The sequence below is a fragment of the Cucurbita maxima genome, unplaced genomic scaffold (genome assembly GCF_002738345.1).
Source record: "Cucurbita maxima cultivar Rimu unplaced genomic scaffold, Cmax_1.0 Cma_Scf00013, whole genome shotgun sequence".
In the NCBI taxonomy this organism is placed as follows: domain Eukaryota; kingdom Viridiplantae; phylum Streptophyta; class Magnoliopsida; order Cucurbitales; family Cucurbitaceae; genus Cucurbita; species Cucurbita maxima.
In genome coordinates, this window is record NW_019272029.1 from 5064583 (window position 1) to 5092536 (window position 27954).

Genomic DNA, 27954 nt, shown 5'->3' on the forward strand with positions numbered 1-27954 from the left:
AAAAAAAAAAAAAAAAAAACTTAGTCATAGATTGAAGTGGCTGAAGGAAAACACAAATGATCTTCTTACTATATTTTCCAAGCTTTTTTTAGAAAGACAACTCATGTGGGTTTATATAACTTAAAAATGAAAACTCTTGACAAGCCGCATTTCAAATTCAAAGAGGTAACTTTCAATATTTTCTTTATTATAATTATCAACTATGTAAATGTAATTTATTACAAAAACATAGTAACTCTACATTATCATTCACCTAAAAAAATTTTACCATCAAGAATAAACGAATCTTGATTCTTCCTTAATATGACATGAATTATAACATTTAGTGATAATTTGATTCTTCCTTAATATGACATGAATTATAACATTCAGTGATAATCAAGTTTATTAAGTTTATTCATTCACATCATGAACCTTTTATCAGTTCTTGGGAAACTAGATTCGTTTTGAAACTAGATTCCCAAAAAGGCCGTCTTCACTCCAACACCCAAGATGTTCTACCCTTCCCTTAAATAATGCTCTCAATTTTATTTCTTTTGCTCAGCTCTCCCTCCAGAAAATTCCAGTGAATTCTCTCACCATGTCCCAACCCAGACCTCGGGATTGAAACTTGAAGCTATAATCGAAGCAGTATCTAAACCACCACATGAAGCACAACCTCTGAACCGTAGCTATGGCTCAGATCCAGACCTGCAACCTCAAGCCAAACACCAAGCCTAGCCCATGCACATCGTCAGCCATCAGCCTAGAGCCTCCGTGCTCACGACCCAGGCACATCCCTGCTCAGCCCAGATGGTTGAAGATCCACATGAACTCCAGTCACGAACACGTGCGCCCTAGAACACTGAAGCCTTGCAGTCCACTCACTTGTCCCCTCCACCAACCTGCGTGCTGACCCAACCCGGTAGCTAACTCACACACCGACCCGCGTATTCCCAACGCACGTGGCTCAGTCCAGCCACTCTCCCAGTCACGACTCACGCTTTGGCTCATTCACTGCAGTCAACTTGTGCTTGGATCGATGACTTCTTTCAACTCCAGCTTGGCTAATTTGGCTCTATTTGGTATTTTGGACATTTTCTTATCATCTTGGACCATTATACTTGGAAGTATTTTAGGTCAATAATGTGAGCTAGTAAACTGGAGTAGAATAACTTACTAACTTAATAACAATGGTAAGTAGACTCAGAAGGATAATAGAATGAGTTACTTACTTTAGGAGAATTCTTACTAACTTAGTAACAATTGTAACTAGACTAAGAATGATAGTGAATCGATTTACTAACTTTAACAGGTTAGTAGACTTGGTAGAATGATTTACTAGCAACTATAAAAGAATTATTAGTAGTTATCAAATTATGGACGTGAGTAAGAAAATGGGTAGTGTTTGATTATGTCAAAAATAGTTAGATAGTTTATTTTGAAAGAGTTAAGAGTACTTTTAGGTAGATAGTTTATTTTAGGATAGTTAGAGTACTTTTAATTATTTAGTTTAGTTATTTTGGAAAATTTGTGGTTAGTTTCTATTTCATTTTTATTCGTAAGACTAGGCTAAGTTCAGTTAAAAAATATAATCACTTGAAACTCCAAATGTTCTGATTTAGTTATTCTTATGTCAGCACAAAGCTTGTGAAACTCTATTGAGCATGGTGACGTTGAGGAGCGTAAGGACAAGATGAGAACGACTCGACAAAGGCAGCCTGGGAGACACTGCGAACTATGCATGTGGGTGGGGAACGTGCTAAGGAAGCAAAGATGCACACTTTGAAGAGTGCGTTCGAGGCTATCTGCATGAAGAATGGTGAGTCAATAGACTACTTTTTCAAGAAGTTGACGATGATCGTCAGCGACATCCGTTCATTAGGTGACATGGTGGAGGAGATCTCCATCGTAAAAAAGTTTCTTGTTGTTCCCCCAAGATTCATGTACATTGTTACCTTCATCAAGCAGTTCGACGACCTTAAGAACATGTCAGTTGAGGAGGTTGTTGGTCATCTTAAAGTTCATGAAGAGAGACTTCGTGGCTATGAAGACAAAGAGGATGAGAAACACCTCTTACTCATACATGAGGAGTAGCTCACACAGACAAAAAGGAAAGATGCGGCTGACTCTTCCTCTTCAGATACGAATGGACATGGCAGCCACAACAAAGAAAGTAGTAGAGATGGTAGGTGCAGGTGCGGTCATGGGTGTGGTGGCAGTCGTAGCCGCAGATGTGGTGGTAGAGAGGAGGTCGTGACAACACCTCACAAACCCATAACAATGTCAACCTCTGAAGAACAAGAGTATGATCAAGTGTTACTCTTGTGGAAAATATGGGCATTATGCGGTAGAGTGTCACAAGAAGAAGCGCAAAAAGGAAGCAACACTCGCAGGATCAAGAGCCCACATTGATGTTGGTTGAGAAGACGTCCAACCTGTTGATGCTCAACGAAGAGAAGGTTATGGTGAACCTTCTCACAAAAGGAGAAGACCGAGGAGGGACTAGCATGTGGTACCTTGACAATGAAGTAAGCAACCACATGACCGAAGATTGAAAAAAAGTTAATGGAGCTTGATGAGAAGCTCCTTGGAAACGTGAAGTTTGGCGATTGATCAATTATATCGATCCAAGGCAAATGATCCATCTTGTTCCCGTGCACGAACGACAACCAACGTCTACTAACCAAGGTATATTATATCCCAAGTTTGAAGAGTAATATTATCAGTCTTGGTCAGATGACAGAAGAATGAAGCAGAGTGGAGTTAGCTAGCTCGTTCCTCAAGATGTTCAACAGAAAGAGAACCTTGATGAAGGTAAAATGGTCGCATAACCACCTGTACAAGATACTATTAGAGACCAGCCAACCCATCTCTCTATGGTTGGCACTTGCAGACCTAGCTTGGCTATGACATGCAAAACTTGGGCATGTGAACTTTTAGTCACTCAAAATGATGGGAGAGAAGAAAATGGCTACGAGACTACTCAAAATGATACACCCAAACCAACTATGTTAAAGTTGCCTAGTCTCCACATAAGCAAGACTTTCGTTCTCAGTTCAAACCAGTTTCTGTGCTGAGCAACCACTACATTGGGGTGATCGAGCCACACAAACCAACTATTTCTCCTTATTTGTTGACGATTATAGCCATTGGATGTGCGTGTTCATGGTCAAAGAAAAAGAAGAGGCATTATGTTCATTCAAGGATGTGCGTGTTCATGGTCAAAGAAAAAGAAAGGCATTATGTTCATTCAAGAAGTTCAAAAGACTTCTTGAAAACGGGTTTGATCACAAGCTAAAAACCTTGCGCATCGACCGAGGTTGCGAGTTGTTATCCCAAAACTTCTTACAATTTTGCAAAGAGGAAGGTATCAAACGTTAACTCACTGCACTGTCGACTCCACAACAAAATGGTCGAACGAAGAAATCATACCATAATGAACATTGTAATACTCAAGAGAATGATTTCTTTTAATTGAGCAATTCGGTGAGAGAAAATTCTTTGACGGATGAAAAACAACAAAGAAAATTGTTGGAAGAAGAAAAGGAAGGAAGGAGGAAGAAGAAAAGAGCCCAAGAAAATAACAAGAAAAGGAAGCGCAAGAAAATAGCAAGAAAATAACAGGAGGAGGAAGAAGAAAAGAGCGCAAAGGCAAGAAAATAACAGAAGGAGGAAGAAGAAAAGGAAGCGCAAGAAAATAACAAGAAAATAAAGCACAAGAAAATAAGAAGAAAAGGAAGCGTAAGAAAATAGATGAAGAAGAAAAGGAAGCGCAAGAAAATAACAGAAAAAGGAAGAAGAAAAGAGTGCAAGAAAATAATAGAAAGAGGAAGAAGAAAAGAGCGCAAGAAAATAATAGAAAGAGGAAGAAAAGAGCTCAAGAAAATAAAGGAGTAAGAGAATGGAATCTTTGGGATTTGTTTTTGCTGAAATTGGTACAAATGTTTTTCATTTGATTGACATATTTAAATAACAATTCTAAGAATGACCATATGCTAACAAATCTTGTGCTAAAGATACCAAAATGGGTAGCTAAAAACATGCTATTTCATACTACATGTATTATTGAGGTTATTCACACACAAGAAAATAACAAAAAGAGTAAGAGAATGGAATCTTTGGGATTTGTTTTTGCTTAAACAAGTACAAATATTTTTCTAGCATATTTAAATAACAATTCTAAGAATGACCATAGTGCTAATAAATCTTGAGCTAAAGATACCAAAATGGGTAGCTAAAAATATGCTATTTCATCCTACATATGTTATTTAGGTTATTCACACATTTCTTTTTGATCGTAGGCCAATTTGTGCTAGGTCTCAGCAAATTGTGAAAATAACCACCACTTTTTCACAAACCACACATTGTGGGAACATCTCTATTTTTATTAAGTCTCTTCTTCCTCCTGCCACTTAATAAAAAAAAAGGCTTTAAGGCCCTGTGGCTTAAGTGAGCTACCTTGTGCCACCATACGATGTGGGTGTGGACGAGTGTCTGGGCGACTTACTTTGAAATGGGTTTTTAAAGGACAATACCAAATGACACGGGTATTGCGCCTTAGCTCGCGTGTTGGAGGTTGCTACATACACCCATTATCCAGTACAGTATCCGTAAATGACTCGGCTTTTCGCCTCGACTTCATGGCTTCGTCGGACCTTAGGCGAGGTTTGTCTTCGTCAATCAAACATCTCTTGTGCGGAATCCAAGCTTGTTCAACCACACACGCCGCCTGCGCGTGCATGTTCAATCGTCTGCGACACATCCGACTTGCCTCTATGCTACGCCAAGTCATTCGGCTCGACCTTGGCTCTGCTCGAGCCATGGTCTCTCAATACAACGTCGCATCTCATCTTGCCATCTCGATCCCCATCGATAGGGTCCATATGTCTTAACACCATCCCGAGTCTTGGAAAGTTGTTAGTCATCATAACTTGCTCGGTCATGCCATCGAGAATGGGTCTGCGTGTCATTCATCTCATCGAGACTTCCCGAACATCCATCCATTCGGGTTCTATCGAGGCATAGGCCCTCCCGTTCCCATGTCGAGTCATTTACGGATACCGTACTAGATAGTGGGTGTATGTAGCAACCTCCAACACGCGGACTAGGGCGCAATACTGGCACACCCGTGCCATCTGGTACTGTCCTTTAAAAACCCATTTTAAAGGAAGTCGCCCGAGACACTCGTCTCAGCACGCTAGCCCACACTGTGACACACGTATGTGCCACATGGTAGCTCACTTAAGCCACAAGACCCAGGGGTGGTGAGAGCTAACACCATGGTACCCCTATAGTACATTTTGATCCATTTTCATTCTACCAGGCGTAGACATGATTTTGGTGAGTGGTCATATGGTGTCATGCATTGTCCATCCGGTGTCCAATTGACACCAAACTTGGCGAGCATTCATATTACATATGAACGGACTTAACTTCCAAACCGCATGCCCAATTTCCTTCCGAAACCCCGACTTTTGAGGTTAAAGCCCGGGGCCCTACCCGGCCCTTCAACAAGCCTATATTTGTCCTTCATGTATATTTTGATGTCTCTGTCTTGCTTATATCTCAACTAGTCTTCAATGCCCACTTTGTGTGGTGGTGTGTTGGATGATGCATCGTCCTCCTCGATCGCATCATGACACTCTTCTCTATTGGCTCGCATATGGTCAGATGAGCGTCCCTTGAGGGACACCACTTTGCTTGTCATGATGTGAGGGTCACAACCTACTCTCTTTATAGTATGGTTGTGACACTCGGCATGCAGCGACAACTAACGGCGCCCTACTCCCCCCAACAGAATGGGGTGGTGGAATACCAAAATCAGACCATCGTGGGGACAACAAGATCATTGTTGATGACGATCGGGATGCTTGGGAGGTTCTGGGGAGAGGCGGTAATGACGGTCGATGCCTACTAATGCTGCACACGGACCGAGGCAGAGAATTCACCTCAGCAAAGCTTTGGTAAGTACTGCGACGAGCTCGACATGCAGCGGTAACTAACGGTGCCCTACTCCCCTTAGTAGAATGGGGTGGTGGATTGCCGAAATCAGACCATTGTCAATTCAGCAAGGTCATTGTTGATGACGGGCGGGATGCCCCCAACAGAACGAGGTGGTGGAATGCCAAAATCAGACCATCGTAGGGACAACAAGGTCATTGTTGATGACGGTCGGGATGCTTGGGAGGTTCTGGGGAGAGACGGTAATGACGGGCGATGCCTACCAATGCTACACACGGACCGAGGTAGAGAATTTACCTCAACAAAGCTTCGGTAAGTACTGCGACGAGCTCGGCATGCAGCGACAACTAACGGCGCCCTACTCCCTCCAGCAGAACGGGGTGGTGGAATTCCGAGATCAAACCATCATCGGGGCAACAAGGTCATTGTTGATGAAGGGCAAGATGCTTGGGAGGTTTTGGGGAGAGGCGGTAATGTCGAGCGTTTATCTCCTCAATCGATCGCCAACACGAAGACCCCAGGCGGCAAGACCCTCTTTCTCCTGCTAGTCGATGACAAAAGCCACTTCGTGTGTCTGATCCTGTTGCAAGCGAAAAGTGAGACAACAGAGGCGATTAAGCGCGAGCGGAGACACAGGGCAAGCTGACCGGCGTCTACTTCATCCCAAGGCTTAAAAGGCTAACCTTGTGAGCCTGGGTCAACTTGCTGAGACCGACTGCTTCATTTCCATCAAGCGCGAGCTACTCAAAATCTGGGATGATCGACCGTGGCTTCCACCGCAAGTTCGGTGCACGACAAACCATCTTTACATTCTAGAGTTGGAGATAGAGCTACCGGTCAGCCTCTCGGCTAGGACCGAAGAAGTAGCTTAGAGGTGGCACGCAAGGTACGGGCACCCGAACTTTCTTGCTTTACAAAAACTACACAAGGGGGAGATGGTGCACAGTTTGCCGGCAATCGAAGGCATGAACAGGCTGTGCGACGAGTGTCTCATCGGCAAGCAGAGGCGCACCCCCTTGCCGTCTCAGGCATCCTTTCGCGCCAGTGAGCCATTGGAGCTCGTGCACGGCGATATCTGCGGGCCCATCAAGCTGGCGACCCCAGGTGGCAAGACCCTCTTCCTCCTACTGGTCGATCTTGCTGCAAGCGAAAAGTGAGGGACAAAGGCGATTAAGAGCGAGCGGAGGCCGACTGCGGTAAGAAGATTCCTACTAATGCTGCACACGAACCGAGGTGGTGGAGAATTCACCTCAGCAAAGCTTCAGTAAGTACTACGACGAGCTCAGCATGCAGTGGAAACTAACGGTGTCCTACTCCCCCCAGCAGAACGGGGTGGTGGAATGCCGAAATTAGACCATCGTTGGGACAGCAAGGTCATTGTTGATGACGGTCGGGATGCTTGGGAGGTTCTGGAGAGAGGCGGTAATGACGAGCGTCTATCACTTCAATCGACTGATCGTGGGAGTGTACGTCGACGACCTCATAATCGCTGGAGGCGACATGGAAGTCCTCAAAAAATTAAAAAGGGAGATGTCAAAGAACTTCAAAATGAGTGATCTCGGCATGCTCAGCTTCTACCTTGGCATCGAAGTGCAACAGAATATTGTCGGCATCACCATATGCCAAAGTCGCCAATTGGGCTTGCGAATAGTAACTCTACAAGGTCGCCAATGGAGGCCCGACTCCAGCTAAGGAAAGTCGGCACTATGACGGCAGTCGATGCCACCAATTACCTCAACATTGTTGGGAATCTGCACTATCTGGTAAACACATGCTTTGACCTTGCTTATTATGTTGGATACGTGAGTAGATTCATGGAAGCACCTAGGAAGGAGCAGCTTATGGCTATCAAGCGCATCCTGCGCTATGTGGCTTGAACCAGGGCTGGGGATACTGCGCCGGGAGAGAAAAAGAGAAGCTTAAGCTAGTCGGCAATAGTGATAGTGACATGGCCGGTGACGTTGATGATTGTAAGAGCACCAGCGGGATGATTTACTTTCTCTCAAGCGGCATAATCTGCTGACAATCAACAAAATAAAAGGTAGTTGATTTGTCTTCCAGCGAAGCAGAATACATCGTCGCTTCAACGACGGCAACACAGGGGGTCTGGTGACACAATCGCACTTTTAAAGGCAGCGGACTAGCGATTGTGCGGCACTCACTTTCCAACGACAAGTGAGCTAAGCCAATTTGTACTTGCGTCGCCTACGGCCAAGCGACGTATGATCGAGCCTCTAGCCTCGGTTTTAAAAGAAGGTTTTGGAAAACGAGGGTAGAGAGAGATTTTAGAAAGAGAGATTTTTGAAAGAGACGTTATATAGGCAAGCAAGAGAGAGATAACAACGGCTTAGCATATATAACCTTGGGTAGGGAGAAGTTGACAACTAGTCATATCCCCTTATAGTACATTTTGAGACATTTCATGTCTGGCAGACCTAGACATGATATTTTTGAGGCGTCATACGCCCTAGAACTATAGAAGTAAAAACACTAGAATGAAAAGACATGACAAGGGTTTGGCTTGCCATAGGCATGCGGCCATGGGCAACACGCCCTGGACGAGCATGACCGTGACATCTGGCTTGCGCGACTGATGGAAGAACTCATCGGATGAGAAGGCGATCCACCAATTCTATACGTGGACAACAAAGCTACGATCTCCCTGATAAAAAATCTAGTTTTGCACGATTGGAGCAAGCACATAGAAATCAAATTCCACTACATCTGAGAATGTGCAGATCGGGGGCTCATCAAGATTGATTTCATCTAAACAGAGGAACAACTTGAAGACATTTTCACCAAGTCCCTAGCATGGGTAAAATTTGAAGAACTACCCTAAAAAATCGTAGATCAAATAATATGGTAGGTATACCATAGCTTTTAGGAGGAGATTGTTAGATAAAAGCTACGTTTTTTCTTATTTAGGTTATTCACACGTTTCTTTAAACTTAGTTAGTTGTTTTTTTGGTTTTTGGATATTTGAACTGACGCTCCCCGTATAATGGGAGAGCGTATTTTTTGCTGACCATTTGGGTCAACGGGCGCAAGATTTGTGCCACTATTGCTCATTTTAGGATATGATGGTTATTTAAATATGTCAACGGAATGAAAATAATAATCCATCAGTTATTCAACACATACTGTCTCTCTCTTTTCGTCTTTCGTTATTTTTTTTTTCTTCCAACAAATTTCCTTCGGCCGTTTTTTTCCGTCGATGATTTCCTCGCAATTGTCAAAAGTCAACATCCGCGTCAATTCAGATTGCCTAAAAACAAGATTCAATTAACTAATTTTTAGGAAAACGTGAATAACCTAAATAAAGAAAAAACACAGGCTTTTATCTAAGCGAGAATGCAAGTCCTGATGATTTTCTGGGGCGAGGTACAACATGCAGTTTATCTTCTAAACCGTTTACCGACAAAGTATTGGGTTTTATGTCCTAAAACTTATAGTTTGTAAACAAAAACATATTTTGATATGAACCAAAAGGCATCAATCATACAATATACTTCAATGAAGATGTGAAGAAAAGGTTGTCAAAATTATCCAAAGGTGTTCAATTCATGCCACATTGAAGAAGAAAGAAGTTTGATTGTTACAAATTTTGGGTGGGTTATAATTTAGAGTAATTTAGAGTTATTATATTTTAAGACATTTTATTTACCTTAGGTTACATTTGCATAATGGCTAATTATGGGCATAAAGTATGAACGTTACAACTCTTGTAATGCCTTTAATAGTTTCATTTTTTGAGACTATATAAAGCCATGTATGATGTATTTGTAGGTAGACTTGAAAAATATAGTAAAAAGAAGCATTTGTGCTCTTGTTTAGCCAATGGCTAAGTTTCTTTGCAATTCTATGTAGTTTAGGTTGCATGTAGAATCATTCAAGCTCGACATGATCAATCTTGCTTGTGGAGTGATTCGAATCTCATGGAAGTGTTCTTGCCTTGAGATATTTGATCAACAAGAATCATTCAAGCTAGACATGATCGATCTTGCTTGTGGAGTGATTCAAATCTCAAACAATGTTCTTGCCTTGAGATATTCGATCAACAAGGTAATCTGAATCTCACTCCCCTTGTAGTGGTTCCATTTCTTATCATATTTTATTTTCAATAAAATTATTACTGATGTTTATTCAGTAAAGATCATTATTGAATAAAGTGAATTTTACGATCATGAACGTAAATCCAATAAACTAAGAATACTCTGATTATAGTATGATTACTTGAACTATATGTAGAGATATATGAGTGGATCAAGTTCAAGTTTATAGTCAAAATGATCTATAGTACAGGACTAAGGTTGAGTACTTTATCCTGGGGATACTATGGATGTGACCCACTTTTGTATATGATATAAACAATGTGATCACTAAATTGTACATGTGGAGACATGTGAGTGGGGGCGTCCTATGCAATGAGTATTGCATAAGATCGAACCATGAGGAAAATCACTCACTTTATAATGTCATTTATTGTTTGACTCATTTTTTCACTCGATGACCTAGATAACTCGACCTTAATCCTGAGCTAACTATGAACTCCTGTTTATTCAAAATTATCCTTAGATTTGCATGGGTGAGAGTGGCCCGAGTTAGCCGACTCAATAAGCCTCTCATTTCAAGGGTAAAACTGGGTGAATAGTTGGAGACATAGGGTGCAAGATATAATTCACTCCTACCCACTTTTAGGGATAGTAGGGAGGTTGTTCGTCTTAAGTACTAACTCCAGGTCTTGAACAAGGGGTCCCACCCTCTCATTGGCCTGAGAGGGATTCGGTTTGGTGGTTGGACCACAAACCAATTGTTCATTAGAGAATCAGTGGGACTTAAGAAACAAGAAGTAACTTCAGGGGTAAAAACGGTAAATTGACCTAGCTCTAGTTACGAACAACCTGTGAAGGATCGACTTACTAATCATGGTTATATCAAATGGATAGAAATATATCTATAGTGAGGGGAGTGCAACTACTAGGCTATAGTGGAATGTCCTAGTAGTTAATGAATGTTGGTTAAAAGGTTAATGAGTTTAGCCGGTTAATCTCATATCGTTAGAGACTATGATCTGTAGGTCCATTAGGTCCCCCTGCTAGCTCATATCGGACTAAACCTTGGAACAGTATGACAAGTGAGTTTGAAGTGTTCGAGCTCAAATTAGGGAATATGTGCTAAATATATATCATATATTTAACCGCATTTTGATTTAATTATGAATTAAACAAAAATAAAGAATTGAAGATATTTAAATAAGATTTAAATATTTTAATTATGAATAGGGATTCCAAATCAATATATGCTGGAATTGTTTCGGATTGACATTTGATTTAATGTTAAATATTAATTAATCATTTAATATTATTTTGATTTGAAATTAATTATTTAAATTAATTGTTGAATTAAAATAGAGAAATTCAAAAGGTTGACTTCACTTAATAGAAAAATTCATGTTTGAATTAGTGGAATATTGAGTGTCAATATACGGTTTAACAAACTAGCATGTTTGCTAAATAAACCCCACAAGTTTGAGTGGAATTTTGAGTGTCAAAATTTGGTAATCTCAAATTTGCATGAACATGCAAATATCATTCTATGAATAGAGTGATCAAGATCCATGGAAAGTTTTCTTGAAAAAACTTTGAGAAATTCTCTCAAAACTCTCTCTTTACATATACTAAATTCCTTTCAAATTTAGTCAGTCACTAGATTCTACAATCCTGTTTTAAGGCCGAAGAATAGTAGGGAAGGCACTAGTTGCGGTTCGAAACCGATTTGTGAGGAAAAAAAATTTAAACTACAAAAGGTTAGTATTCAAACTCATTGAGTTTTAATGCATTTGAACATGCTAGCTAATTTATTATAATTGATGTACTTAGAGTGCCTAAGATCCAAATTGCTTTCATATGTGTCATATTAACACCATCACAAAGTCGTTGGACACTCGCACCCCCTACGAAGCATGGTTCAGCAAGACACCTCACTTTGAGTATCTATGAGTCTTTATTTGTACAACACATGTTAAGACTGCAATGCCATATATCAAAAGCTTGATGACAAAAGTAAAAGATTGTGTACTTTGGTGTAGAAGATGGGACCAAGACACATAGACTGTTATAAAATTCACTACCTTGAAAAAGAGGGAGATGCAACAGACCTAGAAAGTGCACTGACAATGACACCAACAAATACACACATGTCATCACTAATGGACCAAAGAAGTTTTGTTCTCTTGTTGAAATTTATGGGGATACACTTGAAGAAGAATTGGATTCTAATGAGTTAGTGTTGCTCTCGGTCGAAGTGCCAACAACCTACCGTGAGATAGCAACTGAGATGATGTGGCAAGAGGCCATGCAAAAAGAGCTTGAAGCCATTGGGAAGAACAAGACATGGGCACTAATTAACTTACCGCCTGGACACAAGCCCATTGGTTTGAAGTGGGTGTTTAAGTTGAAGAAGAATAGTGAAGAAAATGTCATCAAGCATAAAGTTAGACTCATGGGGAAGAGATACGTGCAACGATAATGAGTTAATTTTGAGGAGGTATTCACACATGTAGCTAGACTGGACACTGTAAGGTGGATTTTTTCCCTCACAGCTCAACACGGGTGGGAGATTCATTACTTGGACCTCAAATAAGCGTTCCTAAATGGTGACCTCCAAGAAGAAGTGTATGTTGCCAAACCAGAAGCGTTTATCATCAAAATTGAAGAGCATAAAGTGTACAAGTTGGCAAAGGCCCTTTACGATTTACGGCAAGCATGGAGGACGTAGAACATATGTCTAGACAAGAGCTCAAAGAGTCTAAACTTCATGAAGTGCTCGCAAGAGCAAGCAATGTATACAAGAAATAATGGAGTTGAAATACTCATAGTTGGAGTGTACGTTGATGACCTGATCATCACTCGTAACAATGTGGAACACGTCAAAGAGTTTAAACAACAAATGATGAAATAATGTGAGATGACTAATCTCGAGCTACTCACGTACTTCCTCAAAATTGAAGTAGACTAAAGAAAATATTGCATCATGTTAAAGCAATAGACCTATGCTAAGAAGTTGTTGCAGGAATCTAAAATGGCAGAGTGCAACCTTACCAAGTATCCCATGGAAGCAAAGTTACAACTCGAGAAAGATGTTGAAGGAAGCTTGGTGAATTCCACTGAGTATAGACGTGTCATCAGAAGCTTGAGGTACTTGACTCATACTCGTCCGGACCTTTCATATGTTGTTGGAAGGGTAAGTAGGTACATGGAAAAGCTCACTACGATGCATCATCATTCGAGTAAGCACATTCTCTGTTATGTGAAGGAAACCACAAGCTACGGACTGAAGTATCAAAGGGGGCAAGATTCTAGTCGGTTTTACTGATAGTGATTTAGTCGGAGACATTGATGATAGAAAAAGCACCACAGGAATGACGTTTTATCAATGAAAAATGGATCGCTTGGTAATCTCAGAAGCAGCGAACTGTGACACTATCTTCCTGTGAGGCCAAGTTCGTGGTAGCAACTGCGACATCGTGCCAAGCATCGTGGCTGAAAAATTTGCTGAGCGAAGTGATTAGAAGTGAACTAAAGTAGGTAACTTTCTACGTTGACAACAAATTTGCGATTGCACTAATGAAGAATATGTTATTTCACGGACGCAGTATACACATTGACACTAGCTTCCATTTCATCCATGAGTGTGTTGCGAAAGACAAATTGTTGTGGAGTTCTTATGTACTAAAGAGTGACGTGCAGATATTCTAACCAAGACCCTAACAAGGGTTAAGTTTGCAGAGATGCCAGAGTTTCTGAGAGTGAAGAATCTTGAATAAAGTCAAGTTTATGGGAGAGATTGTGAGTAGTAAACTTGACTTAGTGGAATAGGTTAGTAACTTATAGAGTAACTTTAGGAGAATTGTTAGTAGACTTAGTAGAATGAGTTACTAGCTTATGGAACAACTTCTTTAGAAGAATTGCTAGTAATTGCCAAATTGTGAACCAAGTTTAGTGTTTTAATTAGAAAGATGTTTAATGGTTTTTATCTTGGTTTCCATGTACATTATGATAATATATTTACATTATGCCCTATAAGACACTTGATGAACCATGTATGATAAGTATAAATGATATGCCACATCTACATATGTACGTCTCATAGGTCATGAAAATTATGGAAATATGAGGTGTATCATAACCATGTACCATGATTTAAAATACGGGACCTCATGTATGTTGTATAACACGAGCATGGGTTACTTCCCAATATGTTTTGTACAAATGCATACATCATGATATGCATGCTTCTTTCTTTTTATTGGTTTCCAACAATGTAAGCATGCACTAGCCCATAATCAAGCCTAGGATTTACGTATATGAGCTCACCTAATGGGTTGATGCAGGCATGTGTGGACCATGTGTAGAGAAGTATTGCAACCAACTTTACCCTAAAAAAATTGTCATGTAAAGTAGGTTTCACTATGAACCATGTTGCATGTGATTGCATTTTTCAATCCCATCAGTGAAATTATTCACTGTATTTTTAAATAATAAAACCACGAATAATATTTTATAGGTAAAGCCAAGGCTCTCATGTACCCATGATGACATTAGCTAAGGAGGTTATGTATCACAACCATACTATGAAGAAAGTAGGTTGTGACTCTCACATAAAGATAGACAAAACGATGACCTTCAAGTGGCGTCAATCTAGCCACATGAGGGATAAGAAAACAAGTGTCATGATGCAACCGAGGAGGATGTGCATAATCCAACACACCATATAAAGTGTACATTGAAGCCAAGATGAGACATGAGCAAAGACGGAGGCAACAACTAGATAAGAGGGACAACGATGAGGCTTGATAAAAGTCAAGTGGGGCCCCAGACCTTAACCTTAAAAGTCGAAGTTCTAAGAGTTTGGGCATGCAGCTTTGGAGTTAAGTCTATCCATATGAAAGATAAAAGCTTGTCAAATTGGGTGTCAATCTGATATTGGATGGACGCTCCACGAGACCATATGTTCATTCGTTAAAATCATGTCTACACCTGTCAAACCAAAAATGACTTAGAATGTACCATAGGTAGAGACATGGTATCAACTCTCCACCACCCTTAGGCCTTGTGGCCCAAGTGAGGTACCACGTGGTATATACGTGTGTCACAATGTGGGTAAGCTTTGCGAGATGAGTGTCTGGAGGAAATTCCTTTGAAAAGGGATTTTCAAGGACAATATTGGATAGCATGAGTGTGCCAACATTGTGTCCTAGCTCAAGTGTCGGGGGTTGGTATATACACCCGCTATCTGGTACGGTGTTCGTAAATGACATGGCATGGACACGGGAGGGTTTGTGTCCCAATAGAACCCACATGGATGGATGTTCTAGATGTCTCGCTGATATGATCAATACATGGGTCAGTTCTCAATAGACATATCCGAGAAAGGCAAGATGGTCGAGCTGTGTCAAGACATGGAATGACACTAGATACATGGGTAATGTTGTTGGGAACTCAAATGATGATGAGATGCAATGTTGTGTTATGAGAGACTTGGCCTAAAGTAGAATCAAGGTTGAGTCGGACAATTTGGTCTAGTGTAGAGGCAAGTCGGTTAAAGCCCATACAATTGAACAAGTATGCATGGGCGACATTTATAGCCGAACAAGCTTAAATTCCACAAGAGTTGTGTCCAATTGGTGAAGGAGAACCTCGCATAAGTTCTAAAGAAGCCACAAAGACGGGCAAAAAATATGGATGGGGCTTTAGTTACCTTTAAGACTCGTCATGAGTGTCAAGATCATGACGCCGCACGATTAAAAATGTATGACCGAGACACTATGGAGAGCCCATATAAGATACTTTTTTCGCATTTAAGTTATAGACTCATGTTGGAGTAGGACCCGAGCATTCTATCTCAAAATTTTGATAGAAGATGTTATTTTTCTATTTTCTATCATATTATTTCCTTTAGATTGGGTTTGAGATGCATTTTTATGCGCATATAAGTCCATAACAATATTCAAATTAAATTAGTTTTAAACAATTTTCGGCGTTTAGTTATCCTAACATGCATATTGCAGTGAACTTTTTGTAAAAGAAAAACAGGGTCATTACAAAACCTATTTCTAATCATGATTTTGGTCGATCAAGGTCTAGAAAGTCACGCCATTACATTCTTTCCGACCAAACTTAGCTTCCAAACATGGTTTAGAATTGCAATAAGTTAACAGTATTTTAAGAGTAACAAAAGCATAAAGTACACAGATTGGGATTGATTTAGCTAACAATTACAAAAGAAGTGGGAAAAGGAGGGAAAGAAGTTACATTTTCAGCAAATATACTTGCCAATCAAGCAGCAATAAAGATCATTTTTCTTGAAAAGAACACCATAATTTGAACTCTTGTTAGCCACACAGCATTAAATCCCTCTTCCAGCACATCTTCTTTAGCTGCTCCCTATTATCTCATTGTAAGTTTCCCTTAGTTTCTGCAACAAAGCTTCCCTGCAAAAATCCATCAAGTGTAAACAACACCATAATAAAAAAAAACCAAACATCATGGTATGTAAGAACTCACCTGTCTGGTCTGAAAATCAGATTCTTGTACGCAAACCACTGCAGAAGAATTTCATTACCAGATACATATTTTAGGTAGCCACCCTTTTGAAATCATGAAACTAAATTATACGAAATACCTTTAATTTAACTCACCCCAGTGTAGCCAATGCCCACAAGCTCAAGCAGTCCAGGAATTAGTGGAAGCCTATCAATTGCCTGAAGCAAAAAAAAAAAAAAAGAAAACCCCACAAATTTAGCCCAATTCTTGGATTGATTTGAAAAAAGAAAGGAAAAAAGAGGCTCACCGAGACAACGCCGGCGGAGGCCCAAAGGGCAACAAAACCAGACACTGCAAGTGAGCTGACTGCATACTTATCGTCAACCTTATCCCACTGACAAACAAAAGTCAACCCAATTGTAAAGAAAACTGAAAATATAGTAAGAAAAAAGCTAAAAGTTCAATTTTTTTTTTCTTTGGCATACAGCTTCTTGAACTTTTTTGATGATTTCCGGCAGCTCCGCCATCTCCACCGTGGCTACTTCAGCGGGCACTTCTCCGGTTGCCATGGCCATCACATTGCGAGCGATCCTCCGACCTGAAAAAGAAGAAAATTGTTAAGACTAGGGGTAAGAGATTAAATTTACTATGAACTTAAAGAATGTGCATCATAATTCTCACAATAGGCAGTGGATTTCCAAGGGCGGATTTGGGTCGACGGAGCAGGTGGTGACGGGAGAGTAGGGAGCGGGACGGTGGATGACGGCGAAGCGGATTGTCGAGGGGCCTTGGAGTCGAGGAGGGTGGAGGAGGAAGAGAGAGCGAATGTAGAGGAAGAAGAAGAAGCCATTGCCACTCAAAATGTCACAAGAACAAGCTAGAGCTTCCTCTAGAATGGAAAGTGAAGATTTGTTGTTGGTTTATTTGTTTTTGGGGGTAATTTTCAAGTTTTTGTTGGGTGTTTTAAAATTTTTTGATAATTTAGAGATGGGAATGTGGAGATGGAGGTGGGTGTTTGAGCTTGAAGATGGAGAACCACTGATTTCGTTATCAATTTGGATAATGTTGTGTGAGTGAGTAATGAGAGAGGATTGAATTGGATAGGGATTTTAAGGTGTTTGATTGGATAAAAGGGTTTAGGGCTGCCCATGAATGTCTATCTACGCTGACTAAATACTCTCTCTCTCTCTCTCTCTCCCTCTCCCTCCCATAAAAACTTGGATAAATTAAAAATAGGTTAAAAATATATTATATGGACCGACACGAGGACTCTCTTAATATAGATTGATTTGATCTCGTTGTTTTGATGAAGAGGCTGTTTGATCACTATTTTAGAACTCATATTTTAGAGGCAATGACTGCTTCTTTGGAGCTTAGTATAATGCGTCAGTAGATGTTCTTCTTACTAAGGAACATAGTTACCAAATGTTAGTGATATGAATAAACAAAGTTTCATGGACAATCCGTTCTCAAGACTTAACTCTTTTGAGCTCATATTTATAATAGGGTTTGTTCTTATAATATCTTGATTAGATATTCTACTAGTCTTATTTATCTTCATCATTATAGATCTATGTCTTGTAGGTCCTCAAGGTGCAACCTTGACGTCGATTCCAATCAATAGTTCTCATTATTACAGATATAAACATTGTTCTCAAAGTCTTTAGTAGTAGGGAGTTAGATGGCCTCTCCCTAATAGGCCTCATAATGCAAATTAATAAAACGGAGTGTGAGCTTTAATAAAGTAAATACTCATCTACTTATGTGATTCTTGATATCATTTGAACAAGTTTCGGATTAGGGAGTGGTTGGAGACTCCCTAACCGGACCCACAACGTACTCATAGGTTCTCATAAGGTTTATAAAAATAGGGTTTAGTCATAGTTTTGTCAACTCATAAAGGTACTACTACGAACCCCTATCGATCAGAGTTGGTTCATTAACAAAAGTACTGGTGAATCAAAATAAATTCTAAAAATATTATATGGACTTTTAACCAATTGAGTCGAGTTCAAGATTAGAGGTTAGTTGGCCAACCTGTAGTAGTATTCTTATAACAGCATAATCGTAGTGTGCATGAACATTTCTTAAAAAGGGATATAATATAGTAATTTAAATATAGATATTTAGTCAACGGTTCTTACAAGTATTTCTTAAAAAATATTTAAGATGACTACTCACCTCTTGTCCCGTGTATGGGGCCTTGTTTCTTGAGCTTCTCGTACTCAATTTCCTCCAAATTTTTTTTGGTAGTTTCTAAGTGAGTCTAGTTTCTAGAATCATTGATAATTTTGAGAGAGTCAGCCAAAATAGTGTCCAAGTTGATGAAAAACTAAGGAGAGACGGAATTTTGGGATGACGGGGCCGATTCAACTGAACCGCCCATGTCATCATCGGGGAAGAAGATGCACACGCCACAACTCCTTCGCCTGAAAACGAGCTCCTCCAACCTTTATGAAAATTAAAAATGGGATATCAAGGAAGAGTTTGAGATTGGTATCTTACCTATTCGTGGACTACAACATAACTTATGGGCGTACAAAAAGGAGAGAAAACTCGATATCTCGCCGGAGCAAACCCGAAATGTGTCGTCATTGGACAGGGTTATCTAGGGACTGTTAGGCCGCTTCCTTCACCAAAATTGCTCCTTATACTTAACCTAAGGAGCAAACCCGAGGAGATTCCTTGACGTGGTTGAGGCTAATTTTAAGATTTTCCTCTCGATCTACAACTCAGCCCAAAATACGATTTTTCCTTTTCTTAGGCAGTCGATTATTATGCCTCGAATCCTTCATCAAACATACTCAATTTAGTACCCTAAATCTAATAGAATCATCAATTTTGAGTATTATGGATTGTAAACCAGGATTTGAGTTTTACCCTTTACCCTCCAAATCTTACCCAATAAGGAATCTCTCCAATTATACACGCTTCTAAGGTTATTTCTCTTCGTAGTCTTATTCGAAAATGATTATTGGATGTGCAAAAACTGATTGGGATAGGTCACAATGTGGTGAATCCACTATAGCCTCGGATTCGGTTTCGATGCCTCCTTCTTTTACCAGACCTCTGGGTAATCTTGCTTAGAAGGTGTAGAATCAAGTTCAGAGATAAATGGTGGACAGTAGCTCTCAAATTTTAGGTAACCCGAGAACTTGATATTCAAAAATGAAATGCTTATAACTCTCGTTTGAGGGTTCGATTATGCTTGCTTCTTACTCCTAATAGTTGTTTCAGGTTCATAATTTATAGAGGGAGAGATGATCCATGGCCATTGAAACATTAAGAATGTCCATAATTTCACTCTTGATCTTCCTCGATCTTTCAATTTTGATTTTGAATTCTAGTCATGGATGATGAGATGATTTGTGAATGTTAATAGATTGTGTCCCATTTGAGAGGATATCCAACCAATAGATTTATGAATGGATTTTATGGAAGTTCTAATTTTGGACGGTAAAGACATTTTTGTAATTATTCATATTTTTAAGGCAATTTAGTAATTTGGCCCTTGCGAGTATTTTAATATTATTTTCTATAATTTTTCTAAATCTTTTTTACCTCTTCTTGGCCATTTTTCTCTCCTTGTGTAGTTTGAAATTCTCTCCATAAAAAATTCTTTCTCTACAATTTTCCTTTGTTATTTACTTTCAAAACCTTGTCCGATTATACTTTGCCTCATTTTTGATGCTCGTGTGTTACAAATTCTCTCCTCGTTTTAAATAACTTTTTTCCTCGAAAGTTTTTATTCTAAAACAGGTTGGGTACAAGGTTCTCATTTCTTCCTCCCGTTCTCAAGTTGCTTCCTCTGCTTTATGATTCTTTCATAAGACCTTCACGAGCGATTTCCTTTTTTTCTCAATCTCTTACTTTCCCTATTCTAATATTTGGACGGGGTGTTCTTTGTACGTTAGGTCTTCTTTCAAAGATAAAATGTCATGAGTCAATACGTGTGTAAGGTCTAGAGTATACTTCTGCAGCATGGATACATGAAGCATGTTGTGTACTACAAAAAAGTTTGGGGGCAATGCTAGTCTATAGGTCACTGGTCCTATCCTTTCTAGTATTTCGAAAGGACCGATAAACCTAGGGCTTAGCTTTCCCTTTTTACCAAACTTGAGCACCCCTCTCATGGGTGCTACCTTTAGGAACACATGGTCCCTCGCCTCGAATTTCAAGTCTTTGCGCCTTAGGTCTGCATAGCTTTTCTGTCAACTTTGTGCGGTTTGTATCCTATCTTTTATCTTCTAGACTGCTATATTGGTGATTTGCACCAGCTTTAGCCCCAATAGTTGTCATTTTCCAACATCTTCCCAAAAGACAGGGGATCAACATCTTCATCCATAAAGTGCCTCGTACGCGACCATTTGTATGATAGTCTGGTAACAATTATTATAAGAAAATTTTATGAGATGTATTTATTTATCCCGACTTCTTGCGAAGTCCATCATATATGCTCTTAGCATGTCTTCCAATACTTGAATGAGCCTTTCTGTCTAACAATCTGTTTGAGAGTAAAAGACTCTACTAAATTTTGAAGACTTTTGGAGACTTTACCAAAAGTGAGATATAAACCTGGCATCTCGGTCTGATACTATTGTGATACTGGAACTCCGTATAATCAAACTATTTCCTCCATGTAAAATTGGGCCCACTTATCTACCGAGTAAGTAGTCTTCCCAAGGATGAAATGAGTGAATTTAGTTAATCGATCAACGATACTCATATGATTAATGCTGAGGAGTGAGTAGTCAAACTACTTCTTAGTTTTAGGTAATCCTACGATGAAATCCATGGTGCCTTCCTCCCACTTCTGTTGGGAAATACTTAAGGGTTGTAGGAGCCTTGATCGATATTGTCGTGGTGTCTTGATTCGTTGACAGGTCAAGCATCGGCTCATGTATTTCTCTATGTTCAGTTTCATCCCTAGCCACTAGTAGTAGGATATTAAGTCTTGGTACATCGGGGTGTTTCTAGGGAGGATGGCTAATGGTGAATCTTGGACTTCTATGAGTAATTCATTTATTAGTCCCTCGTCCTTCGGTACGTATAATCGTCGTCTCCACAAGAGGCCTTTTATCGGTGGACATGAAGAATCCTTCGGGATGGTCAACTTCTTGTTGTTAAAAAACTTTATTGAGGTAAGGGTTCTTTTCCTGAGTATCACATATATGCCGTCTTAGTGTAGGTTGGACCGTTAGTTGTGTCAATTTCGTTGTTAACTCTTTAATTAAGACCTCGATGGTGGCCCTAATCATTTCTTCTTGGGAGCATCACTACTATCCCAGATGCACTGAACCAAACTTTCAAGATAAATTTATAGTAGAGGCTAGACAATTATTATTAAAATATCTAAATCTTTTCCTTAAAGTAGTTACGTATCTTTATTTTTAAAATATCTAATAAAATGGTAATGCACCTCGAGTTCCACATGCTTTGTTTTAGCATAAATTCTCAAATTTTTTATAGGCAAACCAAAAATTAGTAGTCGCAATGAAGTGGTATTGGATAGTCAATTTTCTAGTACAAATCCTCGGTTAAGAGTTTCAGCCACATATTTTCTTGATCTGCTCCAATCGCTACTCCGTACTTCGCATATGTAGTTGATAATGATATTGTTGGTCGTCTTTTGCTACACGAAGAAACTGTTCTCGAACCGAGCTTGAAAACATATCCAGTATTTGATCTTTGGGTATCGTGATATCCTGCATAGTCAGCATCACAGTATCTAGCTAGCTTAAAGTCTTCAATTCTTTAGTACAAAAGACCATAATTAATTGTACCTTTGACATATCTCAAGATTTGTCGATCTGCATCTAGATTAGGCTTCTTTGAACTTTACATGTACTTAATGACTCCAACTCATTTTCAAATTCATTTGGTTGGTTCATGTAGATCTCCTGGTCCAACTCTTCATGCAAGAAAGCGTTCTTCATATCCATTTGTCATTTTCAATCTTTATTTACCACTGTGCTGGAGGAACCTGTACGATAGTGATCTTCGTCATTGGACTAAACATTTCATCAAGTCTAGTTCATATTGTTGAGAGAACCGTGAAGCTGCAATTCGAGCCTTGTACCTCTCGATTGATTCATCCACGAGACACATTATTTTGTAAACCCACTTGCAAGAGATGAGTTTGATATCTCTTGGTCTTGACACTAGTTCCTAAGTTTGATTTTGCTCCAAGACTATAATTTCTTCCTCCATTGCCCGCTGTAAAGCTGTATTTTGTGATGCTTCTTCATGCATCTTTGGCTCTTAGCTTCTCATCTTCTATAATAGCTGCTTTGGTATACTATGGATTTTGATATTTGATTTTTTCTGACCATCTTTGTTGAGGTGCCATTTGTGTTTCACTAGATTTCCTTGGTTGAGTCACTTCTTTCACCAGCATCAGTGTCACTTAGATCTTCAGGCACTTCAACACTTAAGTAAATGTGTACAGTTTGCTCCCCATCTTCAATTTCTTCAATGTTGTCTATGCCTGGTAATACTTCCCTCTCTAAGAGCCACTTACTTCCATTATACCAATATGATCATCAATCACGTGGTTTGAGCATCCTAAATCAGTGATCCAGTCATTTTCATAATCGATATATTCTTCCATCATTTCCATAAGCGCTAGATCATCTTTTTCTATAGCATATATTGCCTATGCATTTCATTCCTCTTTCATCTCCATGTTGGAGAATGTCACATTGCTTTCGACAAACTTTTTCTTGGACCAACAATCCCTGTACATGTAGCCATTTTCCTGCAATTGTAGCATGTAGTCATTTTCCTGCAATTGTAGCAAATACCTTCAAATCTCTTCCCTTAAGAGCTTTACTGTCATTCTTCTGACATCTCCCTGGTTGTACAATTCCTTGGTGACTTCTTTCTTTGTCACCATTTTTGTATTCACGTTTGGTAGACGACTTATTGTTGCTCCGACTTTCACTTGTGTAGAATGCTCTTTTTCACACTTTAATGTGATGCCTCCCATTTGCTTAGCCATGACTTCTTGACTGCCTAGCAAATTTTCAAACTCTACAGGTGATGGTTGAGTTGGCCATCATTGTACAACAATAACAAAACTTTTATATTTTGGTCGTAATTCGTGAATAATGATCCTCTTCATTCGAGTTTCTCCAATGACGGACTTCGGGTCTAGTTCAATAATCTCCCAGCATATCGACTTGACTTTGTGGAATTACAGAAGTTGTGGCCTCGTATCATTCTTCTTTAAGAACAACATCACGAACAAGTCTCATACTTCTTTCAGTGACTTGTCATCCCAAACGTACTCTAACATCTCTCTTTGATTGTGGTCTTCAAGGCAAACATTGCTTTGCCTGCTTTAATTCTCAATTTGCGCAAGGCGGCATTAGAATTTTTCTCTGGCGATATAGTTTCACTCCCGTTTTCCAAAGGTTTTGTCCTTGTAAATAGGACATTACGCATGTTGTCCATGTATTGTAATTGTTCGTAGTTGAGTTTCTTGATTCCTCCATCGATTTAATGTTGGCTATACCTCAATAATACAAACAAGCTATTTCGACATAAAATTCGTAGAGTGAGTTTTTGTACCGAAGGTTCGAATCCCTCTCTTTCCGTTTCTGTCAATTACTTGGTATTTTTTTATAGTTCAAAATCAAGCAAGGAAAAAAATCATTTGTTTTATTTTTCATGTCCCGGATTATATCCCGGGTCATTAGATAGAAATCCGAAAATGTAGAGAGAAACAAAGAATATTACTACTGTATAAACAAATAATATTACTACTGTATAAATAAATAGTTTCAGAGTCAAAAGAATATTACTACTGTATATACAAATAGTTTTAGAGTATGCATTACACCATCTCCAAGATCATTTTTTTTAAGAGAACAGATTCTCTATATTAACCTGTTTTGACACCAAGAAATGTAGTGAAGTTATTTCTAGAAAAGAAATATGAAAATTTTTTAAGAGTTGAGTAGTTCATTACTAAAATTTGTATTTCATACCTACAATTATATATTGTGGGGGACTCTAACTGTGGTCGTTCAATAGAAAAAAGTAAGAATAAGAAAAGAGTGATCCAGATTTATCACAGCTATACTACTCACAACACATAAACTTACCCACTAATAATCTCAAGAAATTGTTTATGGTGCGGAAGATTAGAGATCTGCAACCTGCAACCACAGAGCATACTAAGAATTCCAAGAGATCAGACAACCTAGCCTAATTTGTGATAACAAATTATTGAACCTAACTTTTTATGGGAAATACTCACAAGCTCTTTCTTTATTAAGATCAAGAGAGATTACAAAAGACTCGAGGAGAGATTACAAGAGAATCTGTGTAAACTTTTGCACTCTATGCTTTGGATTTGTAGTAGGGAGGAAATTATTTACAGTAAAGCACACAATTCATTCCTCAAATATCTAACGATTTATTCTTAAAATATATAAATTTTTTTTTTAAATAGTCCATATCTTTATTCTTAAAATATCTAAATCATTTTTCTAAAATATTTAAATATACTAGTTTCTAAATCATTTTTATAAAATAGCTAAATTATTTTCCTAAAAATGAATATATCAATGGTTCATACAATTATGAAGTTTGACCCATACGCTAGTGATATATTTTAACATGTTCGAAGTCGATGAGAGATGTAAGCTACTAAGCAAGTGTCCATAGCAAGGTTATCTTGTCAGGCTCTAGATCCATCTGTTTTATGATGGGTTGAACGAGAAACTGAAGGGACAATTTTCACTAACATCGTTACTTAATCCGAGATGTAACCATTACCTTAAGATCAAATCATTGACCAAAAGTTAAAGGCAAAAGTAAATTAATAGTAAAAATTGGGTAAAATGTTGTGCTAATTTAAAGCAAACAACACCCTAATTAAAAAACAAATAAAAAAGAATTATAAACCAATGTTGTTTAAGGTTTATTAGAGGGACTAGGGTTGGGGATACAAAATTCAAACAACACAAACGACCCAAAAATCACATTAACATTGGTATCTCGGGAAGACCCCATTGTGACCTGTAACGACCGATCTTCGGAAAATACTGAATCACGGGTCTCCACATGGACTCAGGAGTAAAAAAAAAAACTTTTCAACACTTTATGTAGTTTGAACAGGGGACTGAAAGTTAAAAGTTGTCTGATATACATTTCAAAATAAAATATAAAACACATAACGAAGATCTGCGAGGTCACATAAATATAGTAGGTTTTCAAAAACGTCAAAAATCATAACCAAAACGACATGGGAGAAGAGGACTCAATCTGAGGGCCCCCCTTCTGCAGCTGCACGACTTCACACGTCCCCGCCAACCTGGATCTACTTTTCTCCTGAAAAATAGCAAACAACGCAGGATGAGTATATAAACAATACCCAGTAAGCAACTTGCTCGTAAGCTCTTGTCGAACTTAGCCCTATTCACGAGATTCTAAATTTTTAGCTCGATTAGTCACTAGTTAGAGACCTAGTGGTGCCTGGCAACATCCAACTGTTTCTAAGATCAGTAACTACCTGCCACTGTGCCTCGCAAGGCCGGGTCAGTCACTACCTGTCTTACGCCCTTGTCGGCTCAAATCAGTAAAACTACCTGTCTTAGGAACAGTAACTACTTGTCTTATGCCGCTCAGCTGGATCAGTAAAAAGCCATGGCTCATCCCACTAAGCATCTCTTATCACAGTAATATATTATGATTACCCTCAACCCCTTGTGGGTAACTACTAAAACGGTACAGTGTCATTATGTGCTCCCTAACTTATAATTACTAGCACTTAATAATTCATCAAACATTCAAAGAGTAGCAATGGGCTACCCAAGCCCCACACCTAATGCCTAACAAAGAACCACGGCGACAACACGTCCCCATGCTAAGTCACATAATAACCATAATAACCATCTAGCTCAACATAAAAACATACTATTTCACATGCCTATATGAGATTTCACATTCAGGCCAACGAAACTATATAACCATAACGACAACCAAAATACAATCACACATTATTGAAGTACCACCTCCATGAACTAACTATATCCATTCCTACATATATTACTAAACTATTTGGCCACAAGTCCAAACCGACTCCTACAAGCAATTAATTAAAAACTTGCTCTAGATGGTTACTTACCTGATCGTAGACTTCCAAAACTTAATCGAGTCTTCAAGTGTCCCTTGAATAAGCTTGAAATTTTCCTATAATAAGACATTTATGGAACGTGTGAGTCAAGTTCCTAACTCTAGATAAAGATGAATCTGATGGTATGAAATGGGAAAACAAATCTAGTTTAGGTTCTGTACAGGTGGGTCGGGGCGGGTCAAGTTGTGCCCCCTCAGTTTTCAGCCTCTTCTTCCCACCTCCTTCTTGATCTTTCTTTCCTCTCAATAGTCCATGTCTTCTTCTTCACAAGGACTCACTAACTTCCCTCGACAATAACCTAGGTACATCGATCCCATGAAATGTATTAGGGTTTTGGAAAATAACAACAAAAATCACACCACTAGAACTTACTGTCGGTGTACTTCCTTCCTCAACCGTTCGGCCCACCGTCGCTAACGAGCGCCTCAAGCTCCGTCGTTCGTCTCCACCGCTCCACCCTCTCCTCTGTCTTCTTCTTCGTTCTTCTTTTTTTTTTTTCTTTTCTTCCTTCTTTCTTCTTTTCTTTTCTTCTCATTCCGGCCTCTCCTTTTCTTTTTTTTTTTAACCTAAAAGAGTAGTACAACTGCCATTTCTCTCTCCTCACTTATTGCCAGCTGAACGGCTCTTACACGTGTAGCTTCTAAACACTCCCCCACCTCGATCAACAATCAACGAGCACCTGAAAAAATTGTAGAATGGGTAAAAATACTCAATAAGTAGCCTATTTGTTGGCTTTCATTGCATCCAATCCTAGGAAGTTACCACAAATTTTTCCTTGAGTTCGAGGAAGTTTGGCCCTAATTCTATGGAAACCTGAGCCTTTGAGAGGGCCTCAAAGGTTATGTAGTTTTCTTGTCCATTACAAACCCAATCTAAAATGTTCACCCATTTCTAATGTCGTGGATCTACTAAGCGACGTATTTTAGCTCAAGATGAACTTTATTACTGGTCTTTTGATTTATTCAGCTTACATAACCACAACAATGAAAGATCGATATCCTAGATTGAGAGCTACTTCAGAAAATCTAATAGGATAGTCTGAACATCATTTATAGAAGGTTAACTAGTAGACCCTTTCACATACTTGCTAAATATTAAGTTATTTGTTGGTCCCTTGTCGCCTCTTTGGACGGTTTATAGCACAGAGACCCTATTTATAAGACCCTTAGTCATTTCTACTGAATAAAGGCACCTAGTGGCCTGAACGAGCTATTTCTAAAAGGTCCGACCTAAGTCGCTAATAACGCTAATGGCATATGAGAGAAGATAGGAGCAGGAGAGTCTGGTTACTTGATTCATACTAATAATATGTTTGTTAAGCTT

General features: G+C 39.1%; 2 protein-coding genes and 1 long non-coding RNA gene across 3 annotated transcripts in view; all 3 read right to left on the reverse strand.

The window, feature by feature from the left end:
- The window catches only part of LOC111488654 (probable inactive purple acid phosphatase 29), a 421893-nt gene that overhangs the window by 282104 nt on the left and 111835 nt on the right, over nt 1-27954 (reverse strand). The window lies entirely within an intron of this gene.
- Nucleotides 16122-17547, reverse strand: LOC111488730 (protein CURVATURE THYLAKOID 1B, chloroplastic). Its single transcript, XM_023136649.1, has 6 exons — nt 17169-17547; nt 16973-17085; nt 16795-16881; nt 16643-16705; nt 16509-16546; nt 16122-16435 (listed from the first exon to the last, which is right to left on the reverse strand). The coding sequence occupies exons 1-6, from the start codon at nt 17335-17337 to the stop codon at nt 16378-16380; spliced, it is 528 nt and encodes a 175-aa protein (XP_022992417.1). The 5' UTR covers nt 17338-17547; the 3' UTR covers nt 16122-16377.
- Nucleotides 25624-27138, reverse strand: LOC111488783. The gene is made up of 4 exons (XR_002719267.1): nt 27004-27138; nt 26793-26929; nt 26623-26687; nt 25624-25826 (listed from the first exon to the last, which is right to left on the reverse strand). It is a non-coding gene; the product is annotated as an uncharacterized LOC111488783 (long non-coding RNA).

Bases quoted from the DNA above. Each gene is read 5' to 3' on its own strand.
- LOC111488730 (XM_023136649.1), bottom strand. From the start codon at position 17,337: ATGGCTTCTTCTTCTTCCTCTACATTCGCTCTCTCTTCCTCCTCCACC. The intron at 16,882-16,972 runs GTATGCCAAAGA...TTTGTTTGTCAG, and splicing joins TCAAAAAAGTTCAAGAAGCT to TGGGATAAGGTTGACGATAA. The intron at 16,547-16,642 runs GTGAGTTAAATT...ATTCTTCTGCAG, and splicing joins TGGGCATTGGCTACACTGGG to TGGTTTGCGTACAAGAATCT.